The sequence below is a fragment of the Brachionichthys hirsutus genome, unplaced genomic scaffold, assembly GCF_040956055.1.
Source record: "Brachionichthys hirsutus isolate HB-005 unplaced genomic scaffold, CSIRO-AGI_Bhir_v1 contig_982, whole genome shotgun sequence".
Classification (NCBI taxonomy): Eukaryota; Metazoa; Chordata; class Actinopteri; order Lophiiformes; family Brachionichthyidae; genus Brachionichthys; species Brachionichthys hirsutus.
Window position 1 is genome coordinate 93,159 of NW_027180471.1, and position 26,172 is coordinate 119,330.

Here is a 26,172-nt window from a genome sequence, read left to right on the forward strand (position 1 = left end):
CTGGTCAGAAACAGGAACCGACTGTGCTGCTTGACCTGCATTTTAAACCTCGGTCCGTGGACTCGGTAATCCACAGACAGATTGTTGTAGATTGTTAGGAGAGCTTCTTCCAATTAACAAGAACTATAGAACCACAGTGTGTGTGTCTGGAACGCTGTGACTCGTGAGTATTCTGCATTTACAACCGACTGATGTGGCTAAAGGATGTAAAATATTTGCACATTATAAAAGAGGAGATGAGCGCTTTTCAAAGATCTAATACATCTATTGTTTGCCCTTTTTTTTGTTGTTGTGGTTGATTCAAAGCTTTTATTGTTCTCCTGAAGGCAACGTGCATCAGATCACTGCCGTTCATTCATTTGCTCGTGGCTCTTCATCTCTTTGCCGTTGGCACCACCTGTCGATGCTGAAGCCAATGATGTTTGCTCTAAAAGACAAGGTCACCGCTACTTCCTGAACGTTTAGGCCAGATCAGTTACATATTAACAGATTGGCTGAAGACTGTTGCTTTGATTTCTGTTTTTCGCAGCGTGATAATATGCCATTTAATAGTCCTCTTATAGATGCCCTCTTGTTTATTTTTCGAGGGCATCTTTGAAAAACGCAAACAGTGTAATGACAAACTCAAATCAAGTCAGCGAGGAACCATGATCTTACTGTATGATCTTTAGAAGAACTTCATCTGATTTTCAGATGGAAATTAGATTAGATAGCTCAATTATTCTAATACAGTAACAGAATGTGAGACTTTATATCCCGTTATACAACAAAGGACTATGAGGCACCACATTAAAAAGTTGCCTGATCATGCTGAGTTTAGATACTGACCATTCTTCAAAGCGCCATCACAAACACCTTTCCTCATCTACCACTGAACTCTTCCTCACCTGTTAAGTCGCTTTTATTCCCCATCAGTAAAGGCCAAGGAGAAAATGCGAGAGAGAAATATTCCTGGTGTCTGAAGTTCGGCATCTTGCAGCGAGGATCTTTTATGGTGTCAACAGGAAACACCCCTCAGAGTTATTTCATCTCCACCTCCCTGCCCTCCAGCTCATTGACGAATGTAAGTCTCTCTCTATCTCTCGCTCTCTCTCTTACACACACACAATCACACATCCGACCAAACTCCACATCTCCACCAGCGGATGCACCTAAAGCCCTCCTTTGTTCACGCAGGTGTGCGGTTAGCGAAACTTGATATTAAGTCTGGTTTGAAATAGAGCCAGTTAATAATTAACATATTTTTCATTTCATGTCCGCTATGGATTTTAAAGATTGTATGTTGTCCCGCGGTTACTGTTACTAGAGAAACAATAACTTTGGATGAAAGTTATTTTTTGTTCTTTTTTTTTAATGGAGCAAATCTTTTTGACAGACTAAAGCTAAAGCTACTCAGGATTTTCAGGTACGGTATATTATGTGATGTATTTGAAATTATCTATTGATTCAAAAAAAATAACCCTAACCCAAAAGCAACATAATTGGATTTCAAGTCAGGACTATCAGATATTCAAACTGCAAATGCCTAAGAGACACACCACACTGCCAAATCAAATTTCACCGTGATAGGGAAAGATTTAAAAAATATTCTATTGTGTTACCGGCTTCCCATCTTTTCTGACGTACAGGGAAGTAAGAGCGTAGGGAAATCCTGGTGCCACATGATAGGCTGCATGTATCTGCAGCATTGAGGCAGTGATAGCTGATAGTGATAGATCGCTTTGATGCCTGGTGGGTTATATTTCCCTCCACTCTAAAGAGGATCAGTGACGCTCATGTGTGACGTAAGGATTTTATAGTTTTCTGGGAATTTTCTGCCGTTGCTGAAGTAATTTCCCAAAGGATTTCCTGAAAAGTCTCAGTTTACTGTTAGTGCAGACCTCACAGACTTATAAATAAACAGGCGCAGATATTGATATGTTCACCCATTATTCAATATTGTGTAATTTAACAGTAGTTCTACTGATATTTTAATACATTTATGAAATCAAAAATGAAACGTTGTCAGAGATGCTGTCTGTGGATTCAATGTGTCAAGATAAAGCACGGGGCTTGTTGTCAATAATATTTAATGTCTATGTTTTAAATATGAAGCTACTGATAGGTAATTAGTTTGGATTTACATAAAGTCCAATAACCCTCCATAAACCTATGACTTGTCTATTTTGGTTAGATTTACTATAAAATAATAATAAAAAAAAAAGAAATTAATTGGACATTTCTAACCTAAAAAGGTAATGTTTCTACAGCAGCCAAGAATCACTCGCTCTCGAACGCAGCATTCACACACGAGGAGGGTTGAGGTGAGGTGCAGGTTGAAATCTGCAACCTCACCACTGGAGGACACTCCACTCTGCACACGGGACCTTTATTTAGTAGAAAAGGTTGATTCTCACACACTCACACACACACACACAATCAACAGGGACCTAATATCTACATGTTTGTAACGCCCCCCAAAAGCAGCAATGGAATCAGGTCTGATCATATTTAACCTTTTTATCTCAAAATTAATGGATGAAAAGTATCAGTTTCTCTGTGAATGGTTTTTGTAGCACATTATGTTTGTTCATGTGTATATAATAAATGCAGAAAGAATATATTTAGAAAACTGATAATTTGAATATTTATTTAGTCACAATCAGTATCAAAACAACAAAACAAATGGCAGATCGATAAATTGTTTTTGTTTTGTACACACATGATTTTGTCCCATTGGATTAATCACTACAGGAATTAATAGTATAGTTTAATGCTGTTTAATTAAATGGCATTAAATTTCAAAGACAAACAACAAATAGCAATTCTTACATGGCTGAGAGGGTTTCCATTTCTACTCGCGTATTTCAATGGGATTAAAAAAAGGTGTTCTTAGCAGTGCTGTCTGCGTGGGACTTGGAGATGGCCAGATTAGCTTTGTGATGATAACTTCTAATAGCGAGACGGCAGCAGACGGGAAAGATAGAGAAAGAAGATGGACTGGTTTTTAAGGAATGACAGGAATGGGGACGTGGAAGGACTGACGTAGGTGAAGGAGGAAGGATAGTTCATACCCTTCACAGTCGCCTCAAACCAAAGAATAATTTCAAGTTAAAAAAAGGGATTGACAAAGCTCTACAAAGAACCTTGGAGAGGAGAGGAGACGGACGAGACAGAATATTGGTCAGCCATGGGGAATGGTGGTAAGTGAGACTTTCAGCCATTTACAGTAATTGTGACGCACAACTTTCAAGAAGTAGCTCCTCAGATTTCAGATATTTTATACACAATGAGTGTCTTTTTTTAAAAGCTCTTGTTACATTCCACACTGTCCTGTTTATTTTAGGCTGCTTTTGTTGTGTTCGCTAGAACCTTCAAAATAATAAAAGAGTCATCTTCTCAGCTCTAGTCAAATGTCCAAAGTTGAGGAATAAACCTTTATTGATCTGTTGCTGCTGACACTAAAGCGCCTCCGCTCAGACAGTAAAGTAATGGCGGATGGCGTTCAAAACAATCTCAGCTTCGTGTAGCCATCTGTCAGAACTTGTGATTTCAGTTTCAATTTAAGAACGGCCTTAAGCCAGAGGACCAGAGCAAATATCTATTAATGAGAAACAGATTGATTACTTAATTATGTCCAGAAAGCCAAATTAAACATATTGCGTATACTGAGTTGGACTCTAGGACTTCAATAAGAACATGGAAGAAGACTCTTGTCAATCCCTGCTTTGCATCCTGTCCTTTTAATACATGAAAGGCTATCTGTGAAATGAGTTCTTATGTGGCTATAATGTAATTCTCTGTGTGTTTGCAGACAGCAGGGTAAACTCAACAGCGGTGGGCGTCGCTGTGGGCTTTGGAATCCTGGCCATCCTCTTCACCATTGCCATTGTACACTTCTTCTGCAAATATAAATGCAAAAAGTGCAAAAAATGCTGTAAGAAAAAAGGTGAGTGGAAACTGAGTTGCCAGATTACAGCATTAACAAATATTGCGTCTGTTCTGTTACATAAAGTATATATATTCTACTTTCTGTGTACTTTGCTGGAAAAGAACCTGTCTTGTGGTGAACATACTCTTTTAAATACTGCATTATGATGAATCTGCCGTGCCGTCATACAGAAATGAATATATCCTCTTATTCCCTCAGAGCCATCGATGAAAGACAAAATGCTCACGTGAGTGTGTTTCCCCTCTCAGATGTTTCAAACACATGCATGTCCTTGTATTTTAGTGCTGTGTTTGTGATCTCTATTTGTCTGGCATCTCTTTCTACAGCAAAGTTGGCTTAAAGAAATCTCCTCCTCCCTTCTCCATCAGCAGCATCGTAAAATGACAGTTGGTTTGCTCTAATTGATGCGTGTTTAAACAACCGTGCAGAAGGAGGGAATTTTACATTTTTTGATGCCTTGCTTTCAAAACACGCTGACTTGTCTCCAAACCTTGTGTGCGCTTGCTCTTTTATACTATTTACATCTGTCTTTATGCTTTTATACCACTTAAATTCCATTGCAAAAACAACAACATTGAAAATTCTGTTTCATACATGCAAGTTCACTCGGTTGGTTCCGCTACAAGTCATACAGTCTGTGTCAAGTTTGACATTTTGTGACTACAAAGTTGAGAACTCCCACGCTCACACCCATCTACAAGCAGCCCCCCACTCACCACCACCACACACACACACACACACACACACACACACACACACACACACACACACACACATTCACACCACAGAAAAACAAATGGTGACAATGCTGCTAATGAGGAGCAGGTTTGAGGTGAAGACACATTTCCATCAGCTCAATGACAGAAATCTGTCATATCGCTTCTTCTTGCACGCTGCAGGCGACTCGCATCACCACAACCTTTCTGTGGTTTGCTTATTCTTATTTTTTCCAACTTAATGCTACTAAGCCATGCTTCTCTGTGTTTTCCACCTGTGTCCAAATGTTTTTTGCTTTGCTTGTTTGTCTGGTTGAAGAATGACAAAAAAAAAAACCCCATCTGATTTCCACAAATCAAGTGGTTCAGTTCCAAGTTTTTTGTTCAGCTGTAGTCTTCCTCGCTCTTAAATTCATTCTGAACTGTTCTTTGTCAATGCTAGTTGTTGAATTATATCCTGTGGAAGTGTAATGTAGCAGATATACAGTATAGACAGCTTGTAAAAAACACAATATATTTCATGTCTAATATTTATGATGTACGTTTTAGGACAAATAAATCATACTGTACAGTGTATGATCTCAGACCTGTTTTTTATTATGTATTATATGTAGTATGTGTTTCAATAAATAACAACAAAAATAAGTTTTTTTCTTAAGGTAAATCCATGTACATGTGCTAATTTACAATCTGATTACGGCTATGCACGAGTTAAAAATTGAAAATGAAAGATGAAAACCTCAAATTATTCCAATGACCTGGTCACAGCCAATTCTGATTGGCCACAGTGTGTTCATTATTTCCTGTTACTGGACAGTCACCATTTTCCTTTGTAATTCAGTGAACCTAAAAGTACTTCCTCGTGACCATTATGAATTAATGGTGTGAGTGCAGACATGCTTAGAAAAAGATGATGATAAAAATAAAATGTGAAAACTCACACGAATACATTTTTGTTTTATTTGGCTGTTTGGCAGTTGATAAGAATGTTGATTGCCTTTCACTGTGGCGTTCATCGGAACATATTTACCTTTCGGCCTGTTAACAGGTTTATCCACACAAACATGAAGACGTTTGAAAAACGATCTGCATTTAGCGATGATCAGTTGACACAACATGGCGAAAATATTTCACCCAGCAACTCAAAGAAGACTCTGAACCCATAAATCAGCTTTATCCCGATAGCGATTTATAGATGCTGATACAGAGATAAAAAGGAACTTTCAGCCCAGCTGAGCATTTTTCTCTCTTTGCTGTCAGCGTGAAGTCTTATTTCTTTAAAACCCAGAGGAAGTCTGATAGAGGAAATGTGTCTTTGATTAGAAGGCCAAAACTGCTGCTCTCGGTCCTGTGAAGAATTTGCATATGAACACTCCAAGTATAATTGTGTAGCATGTAATGTTTGTTTTCATCACGTATCACAGCGGCATTTCAGATTTTACCTTGTGCTTGCTTGCTTCCATGTGTCATATTTGTTGGGAAAACTCCTGAAAGTGTTACGCATGAAATATTCCAGTTTTATTTGTATCACATTTTGACCAGCACAGCAACTAGTTTCACTTCTGGCATAACGCCGAACTGTTAGTCATGAATACAAATGAAAAGTCTGTCAAAGTGATCTTTGGCACGGCTCTCCCTCTCTAGAGGCCCCTGAGAGTCCAACTGACATCTCACATTTAGCAGCTGCGTGGGCTAACCTCTGCTTCCTGCCTACGTTCAACAACAGCAACAACAACAGCCTGCCACTTGCTCGGCTTTCATCGGCTGCCCGAATGCAGTTCCAACAGTGTGTTATGGGCTAAAAGGGATTCCACCAGCAGCGGTTGAAACCCGTCTGGTGGCATGATTTCATCATTCCACAGCTTGTAAGTCATTCGTCAGTTGTACGTCACAGAGCGAGAGACGCACATTATCCATGTTAAAGTCCTCCTTGCTTTCCACTAGCGCCAGCTGTGCCAGGGGCGGAAGGTGTGGAAAATCCTTCCCCATGTGTACGAAAGGTGTTTCCATAATTTGCGTTTGTTTCAAATGACTTGAAAGCGCTAACTTCTTGTCAAAGCCATTACCACATTTGCTTCTCTGCAGGTCCCTCTCAACGTGCATCGCTCTGTACTGTCTGATGACGCCTGATCCGTAAAGGCTTTGCTGGCACCAATTGCATTGACCAGCTCCTGAGCAGATGCACCATCGAGGCCCGGCCCTGTAGCCGGTGACCACTTTGGCTGAAATGGACTCAGGGAGCCTCTGTTTAAAAGTCTCCTCGTCATCGCAGACCTGAATGTGCACAGCAGGGGGGCTCTGTCTTCGGTAGTTGCCCAGAGCGACAGCCTCCTTAGGAGACCCGCTGTTTCGTCCGTTCAGATTCATGGGAGAAGAATGAATGCGGGCGCACAAATCCACGCCACTATCCTTTCTCTCATTCGCTACGCGTCTGTCAGAGCTTGCTTCCTGCGGGGGGAAGTCAGTCTGGCTGGTAACAGAGCCCTCTGATCCTCCTAAGCTGCCACAGCCACTGTCCTCCTGCCTCCACGGGGGACTTCCTCTGCTGCCTTTCCTAGAAGTGCACTCCACACCGACCCCACTGTCCAAGCTTGTCCCCTTGACTTCTCCATCGCCATCTGCTATTGCATGGATCGCTGCGCCCTTAGCACAGTCTCTCTTTCCTGTGCTGTGACAGTACAGGAACCAGCCTTTGTCTGTCACAACCTCGGGAGGCATGTCTCCAATGGACAGCGGAGACCAACCGTCTGTCAGGGATTTCTATGGTGAGAAAAGAAGAAGTGGCAGGTCGTCGTATCAGCTGTTGTTTTATTTACACGCGTTCAAGAGCAAGGTTGGTTGTGACTAACAGAACATAACCAATTCCTCCTGTTGTTATCTCTGTTATTTCTGTACTCACTAATGCAGCAGGTGTTTTCTCCGGACGTCTCAGGTAACAGAGGATTGCCGTGATTGCAACAAAAGCCACCACACACACACTACATAGGGATGTCACAATAATTATGAACCATTCTGGAAGGAGCAAAAAAGAAGAAATCGACAACTGTAGATTTAGAATCTGCATCATCGTGCAACATGCATCATCTTTTGTTGGCTCTGATGGTTTGACATTTTGGGTTTAGCTGCGCATCATCAGTTTCTACCTTGCTCTGGGAGCATCAGGCATTGTTTAGCGGACGCGTTGCTGGCAGAGAGCGTTCCAACGCCCGCCACCTTGACGTTGACGCAGTACTCTCTGCCCCAGCGGAGAGAACTGAAAGTGAAGGTCCTGTGATCCTCTTCTGCACTATCTTCCAGGTCTTCTGTGATAGTCTGCGGTGTATAAGTGAAATGTCAATGCAGTTCAAGGCTTTGCATCGTGTAGGCATCAATTAGCCTAAGGTTCAGACCGTAAGGAGTAAGTATGTATAAAATAAAGGATCGCTTTCATGTTTTATCGCATCATTGCATCAATCCAGGCCAAATCAGAATTACTAGAACATAAATCACACTCATTCACCGACTCAGTGATTGTCTTGTAAATAAAAAAACTATTTTCTTTTACAATCAACAACAGAATGAAAGATTTGACTGTTGCCTTTTGTGTTGGTATGTTTTTTCAGACCTGCCAATCGGTTGATGGTTATTAATATTGTTGTAAGGATGGGTTGGTGCTGTCGGACTCAGATGCTGACCTTACTATCGTGTCCTTTCTCCTGCAGGTAGATGGTGTAGACGGCTCCATAAGGAAAGAGCTTCTTCAGAACGGACTTTTTGTGAACATAAACTGTTAGCGTGCTGCATGTGGCCCACAAGCTGAACGAGGGCGGCCGCAATTCGGCTGTAGGAAGACAGACAGGTAAGACAACGTTGAGAACATTAGCATTATTAACCATAATTTTTTAACCATTCAACAATCACGTGACTAAATCTGCAGCAATATGCTTACTATTATTTGGGAGAACTTTTTTCTTTGCCCAAGCAGACTTGCTATCTCCTGCAACCAGCTGAACTTTGACCTTGTAGCCAGTGCCATAGTCCTGTATTAGGCTGCTAAGGTCACAGGAGGTCATGCTGATTCCAGTGCAGCTGTCCACCACAGCCCAATCACCAGTGTAGCTGAGGGCAGAAAACAAACCTGTCATCAGGCGGAAGGAGATCAACTGGTGATTAATTAAAGGTAATAATAGTAATCTACTGAACTTTCGGCTTGTCCCTTCAGGGGTCGCCACAGAAAATCAACCTTCTCCACTTCACCCTGTCCTTTGCATCGTCCTCCCCAACACCAACAACTCTCATGTCCTCCCTCACTACCTCCATGTATCTTCTCCTGGGTCGACCTCTAGCCCTGTTCCCTGGCAGCTCCATCCTCAGCATCCTTCTACCGATATAGTCCCTGTCTCTCCTCTGGACATGTCCAAACCATCAAAGTCTGGTCTCTCTGGCCTTGTCTCCAAAACGTCTAACCTTCACTGTCCCTCTTATTGCCTCGTTTCTAATCCTATCCAACCTGGTCACTCCCAAGGAGAACCTCAGCATCTTCATCTCCTCCACTTCTATCTCCGCCTCCTGTCTTTTCCTCAGAGACACTGTCTCTAAGCCGTCCACATGGCTGTCCACACCACTGTCTTGTAAACCTTTCCCTTCATCCTCGCTGACTCAACTTTCATCAATGAAGTTTTGAACTTAAACATACTTTGCAAATTGTACATTGTACTGGCAGTCAGAGGGTGCGTCCAGAGGATGTTTCCAAAGTACTGTCACCTCCCCATCCAAAATATCAACTGCAAGGTTTTCAGGCTTAGGAATGCCTGAAACATAAGAAAAAGAAGGTGGAATTATTATATATTTTTCTTTCATTTCAATCTCTTTAAACAATGTGGAGTTCTATAAATTAAGACTGCGAGATTAGGGATTTATTCCGTTTTTAATGTCACACTGTGTAAAATGAAACGACAGCAAATGTTGCAGAGTATAACATTTTTTGAAGAAGGACTCAAATGCATGACTCACTCATTCAGTAACTAAAAGTTTGACTAAAATTGATAAACCGCTGAACCATTTGACAGAAAGCAGTACATTTGGTTAATTACCTGATGCGCTGCCCGTATAGATAATCAAGATGACAAGAAATAGTATTTGATTCCTCTTATCCATTTCTGTTGTTTGCGAGAGGTACGATCGCTCAGACATAAGCCGCACTGTAGCCACGAATAAAGATCCTCATTCCATTAATCAGCGAGGAAAACGTTTCTCTTCAGCAAATCGGCTCCAGTTTCTATTAACAGGATGTGATGAAAAATGTCGAAAGTGAAGCAGCTGTTCCCGCTTCGATGAGGTGACGGTGATAGAAGTGGGTTTTTTTTTGTGATTTAATTACCCAAATGCACCCCTCTGGTTTCTCTCCTCCCTCTTCGATGACACGTCTCCTGTTCAAGCTTCATTTGTTTGAGCAGCTATTTTTCATTTTCCTTCCTCTTTCGCTGTTTTGTTTCTCCTTTTCACACTCTCAGTGGGATCATGATGCAAATAAATAACTTCCGAGGGCTGTAACCAAAAAGATGGACTTTACGCGGTTCAGTGGCAAGAGAAGGGGGCGTTCAGAGACTTTCGGTTTCCTGAGTTGCGAGTAGTTTATTAAGAGGGAATTCCTGGTATATGTAAATATCCTTTTTTTTCTTCATTTCATAGCTTTCATTGTGTGAAATAGAATTTAAATACAGAAGCAGATACATGCATGGTCTTATTTGCCGTTTGCCATTGGCCAGTGTGTCTTTAATGGTCACATATTGTACGCTTTATCCACAAGTTAACGCAGTTCCCAAACACAGATGAAATATCTGTGACAGTTTTTGATCAAAATAGTAATCAGATGCTGCAGGACAGCGCTCCTCTTTTCTGTCTCAAGCATCTCGGTCAGAAACGCCGCCATAAATGAATCCTAACTGAAACTAACGTTGTTCACCATAGTCTCTCTTACATCTCCTTTATTCATGGCTTCACTGCCTGCCTTCACCCACAGTCTTCTCATCGTTTGGTTCTTAAATACGTCGTCATCTCATCAATAATAGCAGCAGAATTATTCTAAAAATAGACTAACAGTCATGGAAAAGTACTTTAATCTTAACCGTGACCAAGTAGGTGACCTTAGTTCTTCAAATCTGCAAATGCGTCTGAGCAGGAACCTGTATGTCAGCGTTTGGTTTCTCTTCTCGCAAGCGGACGGAGATTCGTCTGCTGCTGTTAAGAGGGAGCGGCTTCGCTCACAATTTACCTTGTATGTCATGGTAGTTGTGTTGGTAATACAATTTCAAATAATTATACTATTTTTGGCTTTACTACATATTATACTATAATTATACTATTCCAGTTAATAACTAGGAAAGTACTATGAGAGCGCAAACTTCCGCCAAACGGCTCTCATTCCCCTCCTAATTGGATTTACACCGGCCGCATGGTGATCTGGATCACAATCAAAAGATTCTAAATTGTTCTTGCTGTCTTTGTACACCAACCATGAAAGGTAAAAGTTAATCAGAGTTGATGTGTATTTTTAAACTGATTTTTGAGTCCATAAATGGAGTTTTCAATGTTAAAATTACAGATTTTTCCTGACCTTGTTCTGGATCAGATCCAGAAGACGTTTAACATGATAGTTCATATCGGACCCCTGACTTGGATGCATATTTTACAAGATTTTTTTTTTTTAAGTCTCCATTATAAGTAAATAGAAAAATCCGGATTTATTTTTATCGAGACTTCGTAGAAACCCTTAGGTTTGCGAGGTCTTGAATTCTCCGTGAGAAGGAGGAGCTTATGTTCCAGAACCCTAACAGGTCAGCTGATGTCATTTTATCCATAACTGAGCTTCACACCATGACATTTCTTTTTTTCTATGGCAACAAAACTGGTCCGACAGGTGCAAATCTTGCGCTGTGGGTGCGCCTGTTCTCAAACGTGGAAGAATGAAGGACTGAGAGAACGATGGAGGCTGCAGGTGGGCGGCGTCAGGCAGACAGATAGGAAAGCAGATTTACCTGTTGCTTAGATGAAGTCCAGTGACAATCACACTAGAGAGTAGAAAGTAGAAAGTAGGGAATAAAATAGAGTAGACCACCATCCGCTGAGCTGACTTAAATCCAATGGGAGTGCATGACCCGGTAAGTCTTTCAAAATCTCCTTCTTTCTAAACAGTGCCTTTTAACCTCTCCATATTTTTAATTGGATTTCCTTTTCCGTTTGTAGAAGTCTAAGAATTTATAGCCTTGCTTTGTTTGTTGTGAGAATGGTATGGCTTTGGATAAGAAGTACACTTGACTCGTCAAACGTCAAGCACATTAAATATTCCATTTAATGCAAGTACGTAGTTGAAATTAAACTGAACTGGATAGAAAGGGGAATCTTTCATCTTGGATTTGCCACCAGTCCAGATTAGAGCATTAGATACTCAGATTCAGTCAATGGCCAGAATTGAAGCACTGCAGAAGACACAGATAAACATGAAATGGCGTAAATGTAAATGTAAAAAAAGAAAAAAACAACTTTTTTTTCCCTCTGATCATAGGCTTTAACCTTCTGGAGAATCCAAGGACACGATGCTGGGAAAAAAAATCAATTTATCAATTTCCCTTCAATTAATTGAGGTGTACTGTATTTTGAAACTCAACATAAAAAGAACTATTTGCGCCAGCGCAACTATAAATTTCTTAGTGTGTCCTTGAGGAATTAATCCTGTCCAACATTAAAATGTTGGACAGATGTGTCACACATCAGCTACGCTTTGGAATTCATGTAATCTTATTTTATCTCTTGTTTAATTTGGAAGAATAAGAGAAGAAACTGTAATGCCATGTCACTCTTGTTCCTTCACACGTCACAATTACTGGGCGGTACTGCAAACAAACATACCTGGATTGCCATGTACTAAAAATACCGGTTTAGTCACATTCAATACAGGATTGAATGTACCCAGTACCCAGATTGGCATCAACCATCAGGATCAACAAAAGCAGGAGAAGCTAATCTGTCACAGTTGTCTCTTACCGTCAAGACTTCCTGTTTTGCTGAAGCTGATCTCACTGTATATTCCAGGAAGCAGGAAATGTAACTTGAACAGTGAAACAATATGAACTAAAATGAAACAAAATGCAAGCATTAGAAACAGATTCAGATGAATACGAGCAATGAATTTGACTAGTCAGATGATCTGTTATGTATTTGTCATTGAGCTCATAATATAACTTGAGCTAAATGGACAAATGCACTCAAAATCCGAATATTAGCCCTCATAGCTAATCCTTAGATTATCTCCCATCACAATATTAGTCAAAAACACCCAAAAACTAATTAAAGTACCTTGGTATGGCTGCTGGGATCTGTTAGTCAAACAGGTGAGAGGAAAGAAGGCCAATATAATACAAAATGCACTTTTCCATGGTTTTTATGGGGGTGTTTGCCTATCTATTGTCTGTGTAGTGATAGCATCGTGCCCGATAGATAAAACATGATTACTGTACAGGTTTTTATTTATAGAGACAACAATGACGTCTTTAAAGTAATATATTCATGCCTTTGTTATTTCCTTCTCAGAACGACCCCCCTCCTCCTTACTACTTCAACGATGTGGACGTCGAGGAGCCCAACAAGGGGGAGGCGGTTCCAGATTTGATAGTCCATACACATCCTGAGGCTCCGCTGCCTGTGGTCGCTCCCCAAATCAAACAGAAAGGCGCATGTGAGTGGTACATCCTCATTACGTACTGTGCTGAGGATAGAGTGGGTGCAGGTGCTCCGCCTAAACACTGTGGGGATCATTCATGCGTGTTTATTTGTGTACTGTGTGCCCAGCATCGGGCAGTCAGAAGAAGCGGTGCTGCAGAACCAATGCCCGGTGTTACGGCGGGTCGGGGGCAGGCTTGCTGTTGTTTGCTCTGCTGATGCTGGCCATCTGGCTAGGAAGTATACTGCATTTACTGTTACACATTACTGCATTTAGGACTTTTACATTAAGTTAGCCACAGCGTTTATGCTGCCCCAGTGGTTCTGATCAGACGATGGATCTATTCATAACATGGGACACTTTTATAAACGCTTGCAAGATGGATATAAATGCAGATAGTTTCTTGTTTATATTGAACTCTATTCAAAATATTCTCATAGTTTGACATTTATATGTTTTATTTAGTTGAACCTGTCTCATATATTCAATGTAAAAAAAAAAATCATTTACTACAAACTTTGATTCTGATAACTCTCTATAGGTCTTTAAAAGTGTTGAGAATATCCACTTATATTGATTAAGTGAGAGGAAAAGGCATGATGTATCCATTTAAGATGTTAACTACAGTAACAATGCCACACTGGACTTGCCCAGACTGAATCCTGCCCGCTCTCCCCTAACAGTTCGTTTCGGCACTCGGTTGGTGCCGTTCAAGATGGCCATTGTTCGGCACAATGATGATGATGGGGAACACACAGATAAAGTAATTCCCCCAGTAAAAAATAACAACTGCCCCAGCAACGCCATCGACTGTGACGGAGTTGCAGATTGTTCTGATTATACTGATGAAACAAATTGTGGTGAGTAAACAAACACGCGCACACACGTAACAAACTCCGCGCAAAAACAAGGAATAATGTTAACTTCTCATAAGCAGGGCGTTTTAATGAGTGATACTAATATTCCACGGTACGTGTAACGTATGTCGTCCCAGCGAATCAAGTAATCTCATTTATGTACTATTGTTAAAGCAAGATGAAAAAAGTTAGTTTTTGTCAATATCAGGGCATCCTGCAACACACACACACACACACTGTACATAGACATGCATAGGTGTGACACCCTCTAATCCGTCTTCTGTTCTCTTTTCCCCAGTGAGGTTCATAGAAAATGGTCGTCTAGAAGTTAAGACAGCTCGAGATCACCGCTTCCTGCCAGTGTGCTACGAGGGCTGGAACCAGAGCTACGCCGACCAGACCTGCGCCCAGCTGGGCTTTAGAGAGTAAATCATCAGTCTTACTCAACAGTAATTATGCCAAAGCTAATTAGGCCTCGGGTTGGTGAACAACAACACCGTACCTTTTTGGAGGTGAAAAAAGTCATTTGAGCTGCAGTCAGAGAAAATACAGGCTTCTGTGCGATTTATCCACTGAGACCGATTTCGTTTCTTCGTGACTTTCTGCAATGTCTTGTATGACAGAATCTGAATAACTATTTTTTTAAATCAGGCATTGTTTTAATAAAATGGTCTCTGTGTTTGCACGTCCGCTGAACTAACCCCTCTCTCTCTCTCCAGGTCCACCTTAACTAAAATAAAGATAACCGGGGACTTCGTCGGTTTAGCACTGACCTATAATTCTTCTCAGTTTATCCAGGGTGTTCTGGATGCCAGGTACGATCATGTCATTCACAACTCAGACGGATGGCCTTCCCATGCTGATGAAGCCTTCCTCATTATGTGTTATTTATTGAAATTAATGAAAGCTACTCCAAAAATATGACCTTTACTTTTTTTCTACCTTTCTTATGACTGCATGCAACACACACAGTACAACAAAGCTGCAGCAATGAGCACATTGACTCGCTGTATTTTTTCATGTTAACTGATTTTCTCATTGCGGCATTACGCAGCACTTCCTGTCCAAACAACGAGGTTGTTTCCCTGAAGTGTGTGGGTGAGGAGCCTCCCTTTTGTTCTTGCCGTTACATGAGCACCTTTTTATCTCTCTCTCTCTTTCCCTCCATCTCGTAAAAACAACCTGACTCCGTGTCCCATCTCTTAGAATGTGGCAAGAGGCAATCAACGTCCAAAATTGTTGGGGGCCAAATAGCCACGCCTCAAAAGTGGCCTTGGCAAATGTCATTGCAACTCAACGGGAAGCACACATGTGGAGGAGTCCTGATCGCACATGATATTGTCCTGACTGCTGCTCACTGTGTCTTAAGGTGACCGACACAGCAATCGTGTGCCTCAAAGGAGATCATCCCTGCCACAAGAACCTATTGTACAATTTAGTTTTTAATTCTTATTTACCTGTAAATGAAATGTCTGCTAATGTAATTCGACCATAATGCATGTGTGATGCTTGTCTTATACAAGCAGCACTTACTAACAGTAGAGTTTAATGTCACACAAACACACCTACACACACACACACACACAAACACACAAACACACAAACACACAAACACACAACACCAGGCATCAGTCAAGTCAGAGCTGCATGTCTAACTGGATATCCTCGGTGCTGGAGCAGAAATTTCTCCCCAGAATTAGACCAAATGATTTCCTATAAAACAAAAAGTCTGTCTTCTTGGGTTTAAAGGTTCAAAGCCTCTTTTGATAGCCTTTTTGCTGCTTACTGAACAGTGTCTTTATGTGCTGCAGTCCTAACGATGACGAAACAGAATGGGCCGTGTACGGTGGCATGGCTTCACTGACAAGTCCACCTAATCCCTACCAGATAAAGAAGATCATAATCAATGAGAACTACAACAAAACCACTCACGACAGTGACATTGCTATCATCATACTGCAATGTCCAGTTACTTTCAATGGTCAGTCACACAACTGAGTTCATCGAATCATTATTTTTTATTTATTTATGACTGCCATGGTTGAAACTGAAAGAGCTTAATGATGTTTTATTATTAACTGCCACTCCTTGGTTGCAACAATGTCACATTAATTAGGCCATTTAATTATAACTGTGTATTTTTAATATGAAAAGTGATGTCATATCTGAAAAGCAAGCTATAGGTTTATAGTGCTATCCTACTGAACACACGGGGTTGGTGACACAGTTGCAAATGTTAAATATGATTTGTTGTTTTGTTTTTGTTATACAGATAAACTCTGGCCAGTTTGTCTGCCACCTACGGGCAAGGAATTTGAAGGCGGGGCCCTATGCTCAACTACTGGTTTTGGTGCAACCGGACATGGTAGGATGGGATTATCATTTATTTTTTTACTTAGACTATTTCGGCATTACCTGTAGCATAGCGCTGTAGTTTGCATTTTATTACTGTCAATACCAGAAAAAGAAATCCTAGTCTGTGAACCCTCATTGACAAAGTCAATAAACTGATTCTGATATGAAGCCACCTACAGAAGTATGTTAAAATTGTTACAAATCAAAGGTTAGAGTAGATTTTACTGGTTATCCCTTATACTTCCACTGTGTAGGTTGGTAAACCCGTTGGCCCCTCTTTATCTAGTTCTGTTGGTTTGATCATTTTGTTTAATTCAAGTAGGTCCCTGTGTATAATTGTAGTGTTAAAAGGTCTTGGACTTAGGTATACACAGTATAATAGTTGTTTACCTGCTACTGTCTAGAGACGACAGATATAGTCATGTACATGAATACGCCTCAGAAAATGGGCGAGTAAAATTATTCCAGATAGACTACACATACATATTTTATTCCCTCTGTTTATTCAATGCTTAGATATGTAAATTCTCCTTTTAGCATCCCTAATGGCTTCAATTCATGATGCTAATTATAGAAATAAGAAATGAAACTGTATGATACAATATAAAATAACTTTATAGATTTAACACATGATCAGCAATCTGGTATATAAATTTATCTTTATGGGGTGGCAAATATTGGATTAGAAATTAATATACATGCACCAAAAATGAGGGAACAAGGTCAGTCAGATAGCCATCAGGGAAAATGCTTGCAGGTTGAACAGAAACATAAAGTCTGAACTCCCAGTGGAACATGAGGATCTCCCAGACAGTGACGCATGCCTGTCGTCTCCAGGCAGTGGTGGATACGGGCAAATCTTGTTGATTTTGTCAGATTCTAATTTGGCATTTTATAAGAGCCTTGTTTGGAAAATTAATGAGCATTTTGTTCCCTATAATACAGACGATTACAGCAATGATCTGAGGCAGGTGCAGGTGAACATCGTTGAACACAAGATATGTAACAGCAACGAAATGTATAACGGCACTGTCACTGACAACATGATTTGTGCTGGAATTGAAGGCGGAGGATACGACTCCTGTTATGTGAGCAGCCATTCAACAGATGAATGTGGATTATTCTTTTGCATATACATCCAGCAAACATTAGAGTGAAACATGTTAAAGAGCAAGCTGTTGTCTCCAGGGAGACAGCGGTGGACCTTTCGTATGTGAAGCCGAGGTTTGGTACTTGGCCGGGCTCACCAGCTGGGGAATTGGCTGTGCTGAGGCAAAGTGGCCTGGCGTTTACTCCCGCGTCAGTCGCTTGTTGCCATGGATCTATCAAAATTTGCAGGTAAGAATAGAGAACCAGAGGGTAATGGCATAGAAATGCATGTTTGACATCAGACAACTAGGATATGTTTAGATTTGCTGCCAGTCGTGTGATTCTCTTCATCGCAATCCTTCCTGCAGAAATGGGCAGTGAATGGTTTTGTCTCCTGCTAATGAACAACCGGCCCAGTGAACCATGCTCTATGAAGTCATCGCAATGGGATGGATGGATTTTGCACATTAACAACTGTAATTGATGAGAAGACACGGAAGACAGGAAGATGGATGAAGGAATGGCTGCATGCTGGTTCTGGGGTGGGAGGTTTCAGCAGGACAAACGCTGACTTCTTTCTCAGTGTTCTTCATAGTCTATAATATCCTCTGTCATGCATGAATACACACTAAATGCACTGATTTAGGTTTTGCACACTTTATTCTTATGTTGCTTGTATACTTTTGTTAATCTACCTGATAAGAAAGTATTCAGGTAAGAGTGTATGGATATGGGTTTTCTTCTTCTAATGAACACATATTAGCATTAAAATGACAACGCTGTCAGAGAATCATAATTAATTTTTCTTTTTTTAAGTTTCGAAGCTCCATCAAACCGCATAATATCAGCAATGATTTCATCTTAGTTGCATTTTATTGTTTATCTCACTGTGATAAATATTATGTGGGCCTAAATTAAATACTGAAAATCTCCAAATTTGAATTATTATGTGAATCCAGATTATTGTGCAAATATTATGAGGATGTCATTATGTCATTTTTTTTGTCTCAGTACTGTAGACATTAGCCATAAAATCTAAGCAAAAAATATTATTAAGGTAAGGGAAACAGTACTATAGAGTGCCTTGAGATCATGCAAACTCTACACAGAAAGGTCATGTTGAGAATTGAACCCATGACCTTCTTGCTGTGAGGCAACAGTTAACTATACTGTGTCACCTACATGCGTAATTGAGCATTTATGAAACATGGATGAATGAAGATTGTTACTGTGTAGTTGCTCACGCAGGAGGCTGGCTTGCTGCTGCGTGCGCGCGTGTGTGTGGGAGAGAGAGAGGGAGATAAAGGCAGAGGGAAAGGAAAGGAGATAGACAGAGGTTCCATCGCTCTGAAAAAAAAGCCGGAACTCAAGGAGTCTATCCATCGCGCACGTTTTCCCAGGTCAAGCTGACGTGCAGTGCGCGCACATTGACCGATGAGATTATCTGAAACAAGATCCTTGTGATACTAACTGGTCGATTTTTGCGGGTGGCTTTCATCTGGAGAAGAGGTGAGTTCATCAACGTGCATATTTAAGATCCACTTTGATGGTGTCGACATTTTTATTTTTTCGGACTCCATGCATTTGATCTCGTTTTCCGTGCAGATGATTCAATGGTGAAAGATTTTCAACGGATCAAGCAAATGTCTGCATTTCACGCCGACGCGTTTGCAATAATATTCTGGACCTGCTCCGGTTGACGCGCGTTGCCGTCCAGCACAGCGCGCTGTTTAACGCTGGAGGAGCAGGGTGTGTCTGCTGCCACTGATCACTAGTCTGTTCACGGAATCCGACAACGCCTGTGAAAGATGCATTTTATCTTTCTACCCCCCCCCCCCACACCAAAAAAAAACATGTCGTGTATGATGTCATTGTCTTCTGCTGCTCCATCTGATGAGCCACAGGTTGGCTGCGCAGACGTCACGCATCAAATGATGGCTGTGTGTGTGTGCGCGCGCGCGTGTGTCGCGCCATCGATCGCTGCGATGCGATGATGCTTGGCAGAGCGTTCTGGGCATCTGACGTCTGCTGGCCCATATCAATGTAACGCCGATTTATCCCAGAGACGTCCTCCTGCCCGACTCATCCCGTCTTCAAAGCCGCGGGCCACACCCTTCTCTCCTCATTTGTCCTTGTAACATGATCAACCAGCTCAACCTATTATTTGGAGGCAGTTGCTATGGCGATAACTGGGATATTAAGGACATGATGATGTAAGGCATCAAGTTGTTTTATCATCCGAATAGCCTCTTGCGTGACCCATTTAGCTGCATCCGCATGTTAACGGATGCTGAAAAATAAGGAATGGGATTTTCTTTTTATTATTATTATTTTTTAAATGCACATTGACATTTAATATATGTGCATATAAAGCCTCTGAGTCACTGCATGGTCACCACCACGGTCCCCTCAGAATCCAGGGCACGAGCCTGGAGGTAAATGTTGAGTTTATAATACCAACCCAACCTCATATTTAACCCCCCCGATTACGCTAGAGCTGCGGTGAGAGGGGATTGTTGCAAATGTAAAGTATTTGTTCCAAAAATCTTGTTATTTTTAACAGATTATTTCATCATCTTTCAGTGGCTTCTGTCTGGATCTGCTTTCCGACCTCACCGTCCTCTTGGTTGCATTCGTCTCAGAGACTGTCTTCTTTTTGACTCTCTGTCTCAGGTCACATTTCCTGCCCTTATCTTTAAATGCTTCATTCATTCTGTAGTAGAATTGCGTAATCATACAGAAACCCCCCTTCCCCTCACTTCACTCCTCAACAGTGTCTCCTCTGTGTGCCCTTCACCTTGTCCTTGTCCTCTCCTTCCAGATGCTATCTGTTCATCCCTCCTGCAGGCGTCTCCTTGAAAGCAGACTCTTTACCCCAAGTCCCCTTGTCCTGCCCAAACAGCTACAGCTTCTCTTTTAGAAAAAATAACGAGGCTAGTTGTCAGACTACATTTTTGGTAATATAAAGAAAAAGTTAACAAGAAGAGGATTTTCTCCAACGACAGAGTAAAGTATGTGGCCTTATTTTGAGGTAAAACATGTAAAAATACTTAACTCTGTCGTGCAGAAAATCCTCATCCTGTTAACCTTTTCTTTAATTAAGGACTGGTGACTGCATCTGTGCCGTTATCCTGTGTAGGCTAAGAGTATAATGCCTTTAGAATGATGCCTGTACAGGTCTTCTGCTTCACTGTTGCCATCTTGTGTTCTATTATCTCATCAATGTCCGAGTTACCAGTGTGTTCCTCTGATCGGTTAGAGACGGCTCACACATCAAATACACAACAGTGCACTAACATACAAATAGCACCCGGGCAGGAAACGAGTGAGTACCCCGCCTAATATCTACAATGGACTCTGTTCGTTTTTAGTGCACTATATCCTCACCCACTCAACAGACAGACAAACAGCCAGGTAGGTCGATGGAAATGAATGGATCTATTCAATCAGAGATCCAGTTAGTCAGATGATGGAACTAAACGATGGGCTCGAAGCAGACAGGTGGACAGCCAAGTGATGCCCTGATGCAGGAAGGATAAGGCCAGGATGAATGGAGCTCCGCTTTACTACTTTGAAAAGCTGCATCAAATGCAATGCTGAATGTCAAACCTTTTTACGATCTCTATTTTGAACTATTCTCTGGTAACCCCTGGGTAGAGGTATCCGGGGTTTCCTTTGCACTGGTCTGGACCACTCACACATTTGGATACGTTCTCATCGGGGCTACATTTATTATGAGATTAGGTCACAGCTTTTTTTTTTTTTACATGAGGTTATAATTGCAAGTGACTGAACCTAGAAATTTGCTTGAGTGCTACCAGCCAAAGTTCATAGTAAATCAAGTCCAGTGTCTCAGTTCCACATCGAGTTCTCAGAGGAAGAAAGTGCCGTCATTATTATTATCATCAGTTACTTTGATTTGACATAACATATTAGATCTATACTTTAACCGTGAAACTAGCAGCTGTAATGCGTATTTTATGATTGCTATTTTTTCCAATCATAAACCAAAATGTAAAATATTGACCTGTTGATGTTAAAAAAGTCACCTTAGTTGTATGAGGGGAACATAAGTGTGAACCTTCACAGCAGCAATGCCCTGGGCTCCAGCCCCCTTTGGGTCCTGGGATTTTCCAGCGTGTCGATGTGGGTTTCCTGCAGGAGCTCCTCTCAGTCCAAAAACAAGCAGTAGATGTGAAGTAGTAGTGAATCTAAACGGCCGATTCAACTGACAGTGAGAATGTCTTTTTGCATTTCTGTGTGGCCCTTTATCCTCCTTTTTTTGCCCAGTTTCATTTTGTATAGTCTCCAGCTATACCCTGTGACCCTACACAAGATAAGTAGTGACAGAAAATGATGGATTAACGGAGGGGTGGATGTGTGTGTAGCAGATGCCATTACAATAAATCAACCTCAAGGTGGCTCTGGAGGAAAGGCCATGTGATCACCAAAGCCATTAGAGCCCATTATGTGGGGATTCTGAATGTCGATGCATAACATCATAATAACCGAAGACTCAAAAGACCGTCTGCCCGCTTCCACATCGTTCAAACTCGAGGGGTTTGGACACCGCCGCTGTTCTGTAATGCGGCCCCTGCTTTCACACGCCACTTACTCCACACGGGACTGAATGTGTCTCTTGGAGTTTAAATCTCTCGACAGCTGACGACTCTTTCTTCGGTCTTTCTTTCTCACCCTCCGTCTATGTTATTGTATTTCAACAGTTGCCATGGAAACTGTGTTGCTCTTCCTCTCTTCTCTCCTGGTGTGTGTAGCTGGTAAGTGTTCCACTTGTCACAAAACACACACACACCCCACACATACAAGTCATTACTTGTGTGTGTAAAGAGAAACTGCAAGTAAGAGATGTAAATGCACGTTCACATAGTCACACACTCGATAGATATAGATATAATTCTATAACAACTACCGGTCTCCTGTTTAATTTCCTTTTTGTGCTTTTTCCTTTCCCCCTCTGACTCAAACTTCTTCCGTGCTCCACCGCCTCTCAGCCGTAGCAGACCCCAGCGTGCAGGGTGAGTACCCTAGATGTAATCTTTAATGGCCTCAGACTGACAAATTGATGGATCATTAGTTTTCAGATCAAATGGCTCTTATGGATTGCTCTACGACAGCAGAACGTGGCAGCTGTGTTAGATTACAGATAATCAGACACAGCTGTCATCTATAACATCTATAACCTTGGTTAGAAATAAATTCCTTGAGAGAAAGCACTGAGTGGCAGCTGACAACGTCATTGTACGAGAGTTGGGGCAGCAGGATTACTTTTCAAATATCAAATACAGAATTATTAAGTTCAGAAAATGGCATTAAACTGGAGTTTAAAAGAAAAGCTATAGACCTTTGGACTATTGTAAGAAACATTCTATTTTTTTGCTCTTTTTTTTTATAAATGTATTATTTTATAACTAGTTGTTTATTTCCTGGTTTGGTCTGATGGTTTATTTTCACCTGTATTCAGTTCCTTCCTTGTTTATTGACTGTTTTACTTTGTTTGCTTCTTAACTTCCTGCTGTGTGATTGTCTGATTGTTTTCACCTCTCTCCTATTGTCTCCTCTTCCAAGTCTCACCTGCTTGTCACTGTCTTGTCACTTTGTGTGTATATTCTGTGTCCCCTTTTACGCCAGCCTTCTTGGTTGAATTTATTTCATGGCCCTTGTAAGTTTTCTAAGTTCATTTATTGTCTTGCTCATGGAATTTTGTTACTGACTAATTGTTGTCTTTTTTTTTATAAGAATTTGCTTTCTTTCACCACAGCCTAAAAGTTTAGTTTTTCTATTAAATAAGAATTAATTAAAGAAAAATAATAAAGAAAGTTACTGTAAAGTTTATTCCAAAAGATTAAAATCACAAAGTACTTCACTGCTAGATAAAATACAGAAGCTACAACAAGATTTAAAGGATAAAATATATATATAAAAAAACAGAGAATCTTAGGAGAGACGAAAGCATAGAATAATATTAGAAAATAATTATAATTAGAAAGAGCTGTTAAACTCAGTAGTGCAGCATCCGGAGCAATGATCAATGTCAATCATTTCTTGATGGCCATATAGTTAGATCATTTGTAAAGGTGATTCTCATTGAACGAGCCGCAAAGCTGGATGATAGGAAATATTATTGAACTGATATAGAAGTTCCAAAATTGTCCTTTATCCCGTCTATCAGTATTTTGTGATCACTGTGTCAAATGCAGCAGTTATAGCTAATAACACTAAAACCGTGTGCTGCCGTCATGATGTCACTGGAGGCTGACTCAGCGGAAGGCATTTTGCTGCAGCTTCGTTGGAACGATATCCAAAATGCTGCTTCCATTTGGGTTTGAGATCAAAATGGAAGCTTTGCTATGGGCTTAAAGTTTTTACATTCAGGCGCAACAACGTTTGGCTTCTTCAATTTCAGCCACTGCCTGTTTAAAAAAGGGTTTGAGGAGCGTTTTGGTGATTATAAGACAATGGACATTCAGAAATGTAACTGGAATGCCTTTGGTTCAGGTTCAGGGACATGTGATGCATATGCCTTTGTTTTTGCAGATGGCAAAGAGGAAGAAGAAAACCCATTTGTTTATGGTAAGTTTAGAAGACTCTGGTGTTTTCTGTGCTCATACCTCTGAGGGAACAGCACAGTGGTAGCAAGCCTTTCTCCTTCCTCCAAATTGTTTCTGTGTCTCTACTCTCTGCAGACTATGAGAGCCTGAGGATTGGAGGGCTGACACTTGCCGTTGTACTTTTCACACTAGGAATTCTTCTCATCCTCAGTAAGTCGACCTGTCTGTGTTGTGTTTCTGCATCAGTTTATATTACAGTAATACTGTATATCATTGATTATATCATTTTGTTCATTTTGATAATACACCAAACTAAATTAGTCTTGAACTCGTGCTTCTAGGTCGGCGATGCCGCTGCGGCGTGAACCAGAAGCCCAGGTACATTAGTTTTCCTCTGAGCGGGGAAAATGAACCAAAAATCTGTTGATGTGAAGGATTGTTTTATATGACATGTTTTGGTTATGGCATCTTGTGGATCTTCTCCTCAGGGCCCCTGGAGATGAAGAGAAACAGGAGGAGAACTTGATTGTCCCCAAGGGTAAGATGCCCATAGCAGAGGCGATGAGAAATAAGTCGAGATCCTCCTTGGTGGAAAAGGGGAATAGCGATATTATGAAGAACGACGTTAGTCGTACACTTTTTCAAGTACTGCTCACACTCGTCGAGTAAAATAACTTTGGGCAAAAGCTTAAAGTTTCTTAATCTTGAGCTTGATCTGAATTGTTGAATTGTTTCAGGTAAAGTTGTTGCAGAAACTGTCGCGGAGGAATGAGGCGTCTCAGTTGGACCGGACTACCCTCTGAATTGATCACCTTTATTTGAAATCAAGTCACTGTAACGTTGGGAAAAAATGATGATGACATCAGCACTGAGAAACAGAAATATATGATTCCAGGTGTAATATACACATAAACAATGTGTTCCCTGAAGGGAAACCTTTACCGTGTCGTGCTTCGTCGTGACTGTCAGTCCCTCCCTCCGTGCTCTTGTCTGTCCCTGTGCCTTTCCGTGACAGTCTCTTTCACTTTGGATCTTTGTCTTAAAGTAGAACGTTTAACTGAAAAAGTTAGTAGAACAATTTATAATGTTGTGCAGTCTGCTGTTTGTTGTTTGTTTATCTCCTTTGAGAAAGTGTCAGTTCGTGTTTGTGTCAATTGCCCCCCCCCCCCCAAAAAAAACAAACAAACAATTGGTCAGATTTGTTAGGTTATGTAAGATATATTCATATTATATACATTATATAAATACATACATGAATACGGATAGCTCACCAAGAAGCTATACAGTTGTGTAGGGTTCATTTAGATTTGTCTATGTGCGTGCACATGTGGGTACCTACTGCATGTGCACGCATGTTCTGTACATGTACGATTGCCTGTGTATCACATGTGCATGTGTATCTTTACATGTAAATGTGATTAGCCTTACATAAGACAATCTCGACTCCCATAGCTCTCTGTCTGAGCACTGGAATTGTTTCCAGGTAACCTGCATGAGCTCCACGGCAGCAGGGAGCTCCTCTATCAGCTGTCTCACTGCCTTTTTCTCCACCCATGCACCGTCACCGGCGCCGCCAGGATTAACGATACGCGTCACAAAACTGTGATTAGTCTCACCACACACACACACACACACACTCACAAGTGCTGCAAATGGAAATGCCTGCTTCTGTTTTTCTTCTTTCTGTTTTATTGAATTGCTTATTAGCCAAGTCTCTTTTAGAGAACTTAATATTTACCTAATTTATGTGCAAGATTACATGAATAGTCTCCATTCAGGTCAGGCTTGCACCAATCTTAAGTCTGGGTATAGGCCAACTGTGTAAAGACATCCGCTGCACGGCCAGGCTGATGCTCTTTGTGTGCTCGAGGCCTTGTCTACCGACCTGTTGTGCTTTTGGCGTAAATAAATCAAAGTATGGCCACACATGTTGTCTCCTAGGTTTTTTTTATTGCTC

At 41.1% G+C, this 26,172-nt stretch overlaps 3 protein-coding genes across 3 annotated transcripts; 2 read left to right on the forward strand and 1 right to left on the reverse strand.

Moving 5' to 3' along the window:
- Window positions 1-6,498: 6,498 nt before the first annotated feature.
- LOC137915179 (uncharacterized) lies at window positions 6,499-10,912 on the reverse strand. The gene is made up of 7 exons (XM_068758622.1): window positions 10,894-10,912; window positions 9,323-9,437; window positions 8,576-8,745; window positions 8,322-8,467; window positions 7,791-7,959; window positions 7,547-7,659; window positions 6,499-7,407 (listed from the first exon to the last, which is right to left on the reverse strand). Exons 1-7 carry the CDS (start codon window positions 10,910-10,912, stop codon window positions 6,499-6,501), a joined length of 1,641 nt encoding a protein of 546 aa, XP_068614723.1.
- A 2,530-nt stretch (window positions 10,913-13,442) lies between these two features.
- On the forward strand, window positions 13,443-18,575 carry LOC137915180 (transmembrane protease serine 13-like). Its single transcript, XM_068758623.1, has 11 exons — window positions 13,443-13,584; window positions 14,029-14,205; window positions 14,501-14,627; window positions 14,922-15,017; window positions 15,257-15,300; window positions 15,409-15,571; window positions 16,014-16,183; window positions 16,475-16,567; window positions 17,503-17,645; window positions 17,746-17,895; window positions 18,015-18,575. Exons 1-11 carry the CDS (start codon window positions 13,443-13,445, stop codon window positions 18,045-18,047), a joined length of 1,338 nt encoding a protein of 445 aa, XP_068614724.1. The 3' UTR covers window positions 18,048-18,575.
- A 3,800-nt stretch (window positions 18,576-22,375) lies between these two features.
- Window positions 22,376-24,987, forward strand: LOC137915181 (FXYD domain-containing ion transport regulator 6-like). Its single transcript, XM_068758624.1, has 9 exons — window positions 22,376-22,424; window positions 22,659-22,682; window positions 22,749-22,798; window position 24,091; window positions 24,202-24,237; window positions 24,351-24,425; window positions 24,557-24,593; window positions 24,704-24,753; window positions 24,953-24,987. Exons 1-9 carry the CDS (start codon window positions 22,376-22,378, stop codon window positions 24,985-24,987), a joined length of 357 nt encoding a protein of 118 aa, XP_068614725.1.
- Window positions 24,988-26,172: the final 1,185 nt, after the last annotated feature.

Bases quoted from the DNA above. Each gene is read 5' to 3' on its own strand.
- LOC137915181 (XM_068758624.1), top strand. From the start codon at position 22,376: ATGGAAACTGTGTTGCTCTTCCTCTCTTCTCTCCTGGTGTGTGTAGCT. The intron at 22,425-22,658 runs GTAAGTGTTCCA...ACCGCCTCTCAG, and splicing joins TCTCCTGGTGTGTGTAGCTG to CCGTAGCAGACCCCAGCGTG. The intron at 22,683-22,748 runs GTGAGTACCCTA...ATTAGTTTTCAG, and splicing joins AGCAGACCCCAGCGTGCAGG to ATCAAATGGCTCTTATGGAT.
- LOC137915180 (XM_068758623.1), top strand. From the start codon at position 13,443: ATGCGTGTTTATTTGTGTACTGTGTGCCCAGCATCGGGCAGTCAGAAG. The intron at 16,568-17,502 runs GTAGGATGGGAT...CCTATAATACAG, and splicing joins TTTTGGTGCAACCGGACATG to ACGATTACAGCAATGATCTG. The intron at 17,896-18,014 runs GTAAGAATAGAG...TCCTTCCTGCAG, and splicing joins GGATCTATCAAAATTTGCAG to AAATGGGCAGTGAATGGTTT.
- LOC137915179 (XM_068758622.1), bottom strand. The intron at 7,960-8,321 runs GTCAGCATCTGA...TATACACCGCAG, and splicing joins AGAAAGGACACGATAGTAAG to ACTATCACAGAAGACCTGGA. The intron at 7,660-7,790 runs GTAGAAACTGAT...TGCTCCTTCCAG, and splicing joins CCTGATGCTCCCAGAGCAAG to AATGGTTCATAATTATTGTG.